The sequence below is a fragment of the Dreissena polymorpha genome, chromosome 3 (genome assembly GCF_020536995.1).
Source record: "Dreissena polymorpha isolate Duluth1 chromosome 3, UMN_Dpol_1.0, whole genome shotgun sequence".
Classification (NCBI taxonomy): Eukaryota; Metazoa; Mollusca; class Bivalvia; order Myida; family Dreissenidae; genus Dreissena; species Dreissena polymorpha.
This window is the reverse complement of record NC_068357.1, coordinates 91,209,759-91,216,680: the sequence shown is the minus strand read 5'-3', so window position 1 is coordinate 91,216,680 and position 6,922 is coordinate 91,209,759. Positions and strand designations below refer to the sequence as shown.

The window sequence follows — 6,922 nt, the reverse complement described above, 5'->3', positions numbered from 1 at the left end:
GTTTTACTCTGTAACGGTACCAATCTTAAATGTTTCCAACATTTGTTTTAATTGTTGAAGAAAGAAAACACTGAGAAATCAATGAGTAAATACCATTTTGGAAACAGCAAGCATATGCCCCATGGCTAGTTTTAGGTTTGTTTGAAAAATCACAGAAAGCAATTTACAAGATATTTTGTGAACAATCCAATGATAAACTAATTGGTTAATAGTTATGGTAATTTGACTTTAATAACTAAATCCAGTTTGGTGCAGATTTGTGTGCGTCCTTTGTACATCACAATTACAATTGTGTATTACAGCAAACAATAACTTGATTTGCCAAACATCAAAGATTAAAAACACTAATGCATGTAAATACACGCGGTACACATGAAGATGTATACACAAATTGCACACGTCACAGATCAATACTGACCTCTATCAAGAACCCTTGCCCTGTAGATACAACATAACAATTTGTTTAAAATTGATGGAAAAAAAGTGTGCCATATTTGTAAAAATGAACTTTAACTTGTCAAACCAAAAGGAAACATCTCAATATTTTCTGTGCTACTAAGTTCTTACATAGCAATCAAATATTGAAGCCCCTGCTTTCCACGAGGATGATTTGATGTACATTATGTATAATTTTTGCAAACTTTAAATCAGGACGAGGAATTTTGAAGAAATACATGAGAACTGTTATTTGTAGCTATAATATGTTAATGTCAGGGGACAGTAAAATTCGACAATTGAGTTTCAATTTAATCATACTCATCAAAAAGTGCTTAATTAAATAAAATATTATTTCATAGACAAATATTAAATACATGGATGCAACAATAGAAAGGTAGGTATATAATACATTTGTAGATAGCCAAACTGGTCTAATATACATATATACATGAATGGCCTGAAAAGTTATATTGGGATCCGGATATTTCAGAATTCTGATCAGTAGATCCTGCAAACTGCAATGTAAAGTATCTGTAGTGTATGTGAACTTTAGGAAATAAATAGAAGAAAAATATAGATAATAAAAATTGTGTTTTGGTTAAAAAGCTCCGTCCCCATTATTTATTTATATCCCATCCATGTTTGCAGCTTACATTTGTCAATTTCCTTTTAAATACAGAAGCACCCATAGGCTATACATGTTTGTATTGGCTATTGATGATTATCAGAGTAACATGCCTCATTCCTTGGTATAAGTATCAACATAATGGTAATAATGTACATGACTCATGGAATATATGCTCAATGGATGCTTGAATGCATTTATAAGTAATTCAGAGGAAACAGCACATCATTAAAAGTTTAACATACAACGGTTTTTCTTGAAAGAGGTTGTCATGTCCATTTTTAGACCCCCTTCCATTTGTTAAGTCAGGCTTCATTCCTTAGCACAAATGACAGAAATATAATTATGTAAATTATAACATTAGTTTCCCAAGCAACCGACATATAAAATGAAGACAGACTTAAGAACTAATCTGCAAAAAGCATGGTGAGAAACTAATGTTTTATGGTAGGTTGCCCTGTCTGGCAACTATCTTTGGTTGGTGACAAATAATAAGGCCCACAGAACCAAGTACAGGAGTTAAGTATCTAATACCTACTTAAAGAAAACAAAATGCGCCAATAATATAGATTTGTCGACATTAATCCATGTATTATGCCCTTAAATGGGCCTAAATCTTCATTCATTTAAAGAATAAACTGTTAAAAACTGTTAAACTGTGGGAAAAATGTTTCAAGCTTTTTAAAGAAAGCCATTTGCTCGGTCAAACTACCAAGTATTGACTTGCCTGCCTGGGGCAATGTTGTTCGCCCTGAGCAAATGGACCACAACTTGTTTTTATCTGTGAACAACATTACAAATAGTTACAATGCATGCTTGTTTAATTCTTATGGTACAATCTTATGGGCATCAAAACAACACATTTAGAAATAAATTTAAATTTAGAACAATTATTGACATCAAAAGATAAAATAAGTGTTTGTTTCATATTCAAATTTATGAAGTTCTATGACTAAATTTGCCATTCAAAGAAAACATGGAAATTACAGTAATGACCGTGTTTATATTGATGTTTTTTTCCACTGGTAGAGCTATTGCAATTCCATAACAATGATTTTATTGGTGTTATCATATAGTCCCACAATTATCTGGTCAGTTTTGGTGTTGTAGCATACAGACACTGGCTTGAGTACTCCATCTTTCAATGACACTAGAGTTGCCAGTTTCTTTCTTCCCTCTAGATCCACCTGTATGACAGTATTTGATTTGCATCCGCAAACAAGCACTTGTCCTGCAGGTGTTACATACACACCCCATGGGTCTTGTAGTTCACGGTCCTTGAAGGTGGATATAAGAGTGCCATCTGTAGCCAGAGTGATCAGCTTGTGGTGAGAGTTGTTGGTGACATAGATCCTGTCCCCAGCAGGACTCACTGCACATTTAAACACTGCAAAACATGGAACATATGGAAATTTAACATGAATGAGAAGTTCTACAGGGCGAGGGGATTACAATTCCACACAATCACCTCAGATACAAACCATCAGCGTTGAACAATTCCAATTATTATATACCTTCTTATGACGAAAAAACAACATAAGTCACAAAGGCAACAAATGTTGAATAAATTCTGTACTCTAACATCAAACTACTCTGGAACATAGGGAATATTTGCGTTTTATCATGACATCGAAATATTACTATGATGTGGTACTGTAAATTTATGGCATCATATAAAAGGCAGTTATATCCATCAATTTTATGAGAAATGTGATTTCCCTCTGTGAGAAAAAGATCTCAAATATGGTCCTGTGTTTAACATACAAAATAACAACTTTTATATCAGTCACATTATCTAAATGTATATTATAAATAAGTGGATTAGGATTAAATATATGCATTATCACTATTGCTCTTTTCATCTTTTTGTTCTGAATTTTTGTTTTAAATGTTCATTAGTGTTTAAAAATACAAACATTAGAGATAATTGTTTATCTATATTTAACAAATATATTTACCTGTATAAGAGTCACTTGCATCCATATAAAGCATTTTCACAAGTGATCCAGTCAAAGAGAAGTGGTACAGAGCAGTGCCAGAGGTGACATACAATGCTCCTTGATGGAAGGCAATACCATATGCTGCATGCAGTAACCGGAACTTCCTCCCACTCACCAGCTCCCCATCGCTCACAGAGATAAACTGGACATTTTGATCAACAGTTACAGCAACCTCACTGGATGTGATTTGGCAAACATCCCTTGAAGCACTAGACACATCACAGTAATGCTGGTCTAACAGCTTCACTTTCTGATTATCTAAATCTGTAACAATCACCTGGCCACTAGGCAGGCAGCAGATGCCACTAAGTGTGCAAGACAGATCTGTGTCGCTCGATATTCTCACACTATACTCTGATTTCCTCTTCACAGTCATCACCTGGTCTGGATTCATCTTGACTGTGAGCGACTGAGTACTGTCTACAATCCTGCCTAGACTTGCCCGTTGATACAGGTACAGCTCAATGTCAATGTTTGCCTGGAACATCAGTGAACTCTGCAACTTCACAGGGTTTTCCTTCAGATATGCCTCAGACTCCATTATTTTGTCCAGACATTTTCTTTTGGCTATGAACTCAATTTCTTTCTTGCTCTTATCACAAAGGGCATTTACAGCTTCACTGAGTTGTTTCAGTTCATCCTTCAGTCTGGTGCAGTTGTCAACATTTTTCTTGAGAGAGGTTTGCAATGTGGCCCTAATTTCATCCAGTTCTTTCAATGTTGTTTTTTCTAATTCATCCAGAGCAGCATTTAATTTCTTTCGCAGGTCTTGGATTTCTTGCAGTTTTTCACTCCATGATAAATCCACAGACTGCATGCTGGCCTCTTGTGCACTTTTTAACTTATTAAGTTCATCGAGAATAGATTGAAGACTGTTCGACAGCTGTTGCATATCCACTGACATCTTTTTGACTGAATCAGTAATTAGAGCCACATCAGTGCACTGTCTGAAAAAGAAATATGAATCATAATTGCCACAAGTATTATTAAAATGTATACAATATCTTACTGAACTAAAATATTTAAAGGTATTAAATTTGTAATATATCAAACAAGTTATGTCTTGACAAATATTTTGAGTCTTAATGTAAAACTCATTGTAAAGAGAAATTGAAAACATAAGTGTACTAAAAAGTGAAAAGGTTATAAAACAAGGTTTTGACAGAAATGATAGTCCACTAACACTAAGAAACCTTTTTTCATCAAAGATTGTGCATAAAAAACAATGTATATGTATGCCCCCTTTTGTAACCTATAGACTCCACAGGTATTTGGCGTGTGGCCAAGTCATTTTAACACTATCAATATGTCATAAAGCAAAAAATTTCTTTTGACCAACAACAAAAAATCCAATATAATATAATATATATACATAATATATCAGAATTATTTTTGGTCAAAATGAAGAAAATGTTGTTTTATGATATAGTTATAGTATTAAAGTGACTAAAGCCAGGCGCCCAACACCTGTGATTTAGACACTACAGATTATTGATTAACATATATCAATAATGTCTTAAACATTACAACCATCAAATACTTAATTGTGTTTAAGATAAACTGTGTAAATTCATAAAACAACTATAAGAACTGTGAAGTGCAGTTGAAGAATGAATATACAGATATTTGATTGATTACCCCAATAATTTACAAATGATAGAATTAACCCAGATTTGGCTAGACTTTGGAAATACCCTCTTATGCAAAGGTACAATCAATGCTGGCACATTTTATGCACCAATGGAAGATTCATTCACATTATACCAATTAATGTTGTTGTGATTTTAAAAGGATTCAAAATGGATCAGCTTTGTTTGCACCATTTGAGATTGGTGGGGTTTTCTCCATTTATTCATTTACCATTTGAGATTGGTTGGGTTTTCCCCAGTTATTCCATTACTGTGTGCAACTTACCTGTGGTTCAGAAAAGCACAATCAGTGCAGCACAGCTGACTGTGGTCCTGGCAAAACATTGTCACTTTCTTGTCCTTGTGGACATCACATTTAAGAAGCTAATCTTCCATTTTCTTTGTGAGAGGCCATTTATTTGTATTTTCTCTTCCGTATTTGGAATGATTTGCATATAACTGATCATGTTGAAAAATGCACTTTCCGCAAAAAAACTTCAAACATGTTGCACAGAAATAATCAGCAATGTCTTGAATATTTTTACTTTTGCAAGCGCCACAAACATAGTCCTTCACTAAATCTGAACTGTTATGAACTGATCCTATAGAAGTTGCCATTTTGAAATAGATATTGTGAATTGTTATTGTTTTGAAAAGCTATGTATTCACTATTGTTATAATCCCTTCGCTGTGAATTAAATTGATACTTATTTAGAGACACTCAGTTTTCAGTATAAGTATGTTAAACCATCTTTTAAACCCTAAACCTTGCAATAGCTGAATGTTAATAAATGTTTAATCTCACAACCATATTTAAATACACAGTACAAAGTCCAGAGTCAAGTTACAAAAAGACCATGTACATAAAGTTGGCTTGAAGTTTCGCTGATAACACCAGGACAAACCATTTTCTGAAAACCGGGTGAATCATGATATCTGTTTACAAGCATGCTTCTGATTTACCTTAAAGTTTATTGATAAATCCAATATCTGACAGTTCTCAAAAACTAAGTATCTATAGGTGCAGCATAAACTATTGGTATTTTCTTTATAGAAAGTTTTTCTTAAGAGAAAGAATATATAAGTATGTTTAACATGGTTTGTTTTGAATTCATTGGCTTATTTTGTAATAGCTCAAAACCAATGGTGTCTTGTTTTACTCTGTTTAGGTACCATTCCTAAATGTTTTCAACATTTTTAAAATAAAATAATAAATATAATTTGGGAAACTGCAAAAGTATGCCCCATTGCTGGTTTTAGTTGTTGTATCAAAGAAAGCAATTAACAAAATATTTAGTAGAAATTCCAATGTTGTGTTTGCTTTCCTAGAGTATCAAAATTGTTTTTGTTCATATAAAATCTTAAAGCAGGTTTTGGCAGCAACATATGCGTTGTTATCATTTTTTAAAGTCACAAGTAATTTTTCCTCATCTGACAAATTTTATTAACTGACATTTGGCATATTATTTATTACAGAGATAAGTTCTGTTCTACACTCATTGTACAGTGGGCAATGATATAGTACGTCCTTTCATCTTCTACAACATTATGGCAATAAAGACACCATCTGTTTTCTAGTGCTAAGTTCTAATATCTTCCCGTCTCAACTCGTAATGGTGCAACACCGCATCTAAATTTTGTAAAAGCTGAACGGTAATTAAAAGGTATATTGATTTTCAAATAATTATCTGTACAAAAATCAGATTTAAAAATTCTGTAAGTTCTCAGCTTTTTTCCACCATTTCCTCTGATAGAGGTATTTCTATCTAACAATGCTTTCCATTTAAACTTTTCAACATCAAACAATTTATCTTCAATGTAATTAAACTGCTGTTTAAACTGCTATAAGCACAATCCCTTACACGACGGTTACATAACATTCATTTTATGTGAGAGCATGGAACGACAACTCTTCGTTATTTATTAATACCGTTTCGGTCTAAATATAGCGCTGGACTTTCCAGTGGAGTTTAACAATTTTAACAATCGTTTAACAATTATGTTCGGTATAACTATTCCATTTATTATTTTTTTAATGACTGGATGATGTTATGAGATCTCAATATTTGAAATTTTATTTTACGGACTGAATCGTTATCATCTAAAAATATAATTAAAACTAAATTTGCCAAATCAGTTTATAAAGCGAGTGTATAGTGATATGTATGTATAGTTAGATATATCAGTTCACATATTTTGGCACATATCAGGGGCGGATCCAGGATTTCTGG

At 33.1% G+C, this 6,922-nt stretch overlaps 1 protein-coding gene across 1 annotated transcript; it reads right to left on the bottom strand.

The window, feature by feature from the left end:
- Window positions 1-734: 734 nt before the first annotated feature.
- Window positions 735-6,574, bottom strand: LOC127875279 (uncharacterized). Its single transcript, XM_052420227.1, has 3 exons — window positions 4,978-6,574; window positions 3,022-4,010; window positions 735-2,450 (listed from the first exon to the last, which is right to left on the bottom strand). The coding sequence occupies exons 1-3, from the start codon at window positions 5,034-5,036 to the stop codon at window positions 2,095-2,097; spliced, it is 1,404 nt and encodes a 467-aa protein (XP_052276187.1). The 5' UTR covers window positions 5,037-6,574; the 3' UTR covers window positions 735-2,094.
- Window positions 6,575-6,922: the final 348 nt, after the last annotated feature.

Excerpts from the sequence above, each read along its gene's own strand:
- LOC127875279 (XM_052420227.1), bottom strand. The coding sequence starts at position 5,036 with ATGTTTTGCCAGGACCACAGTCAGCTGTGCTGCACTGATTGTGCTTTT. Across the intron at positions 4,011-4,977 it reads TGTGCTTTTCTGAACCACAG|ACAGTGCACTGATGTGGCTC; the intron begins GTAAGTTGCACA and ends TTTCTTTTTCAG. Across the intron at positions 2,451-3,021 it reads TGCAAGTGACTCTTATACAG|TGTTTAAATGTGCAGTGAGT; the intron begins GTAAATATATTT and ends CATGTTTTGCAG.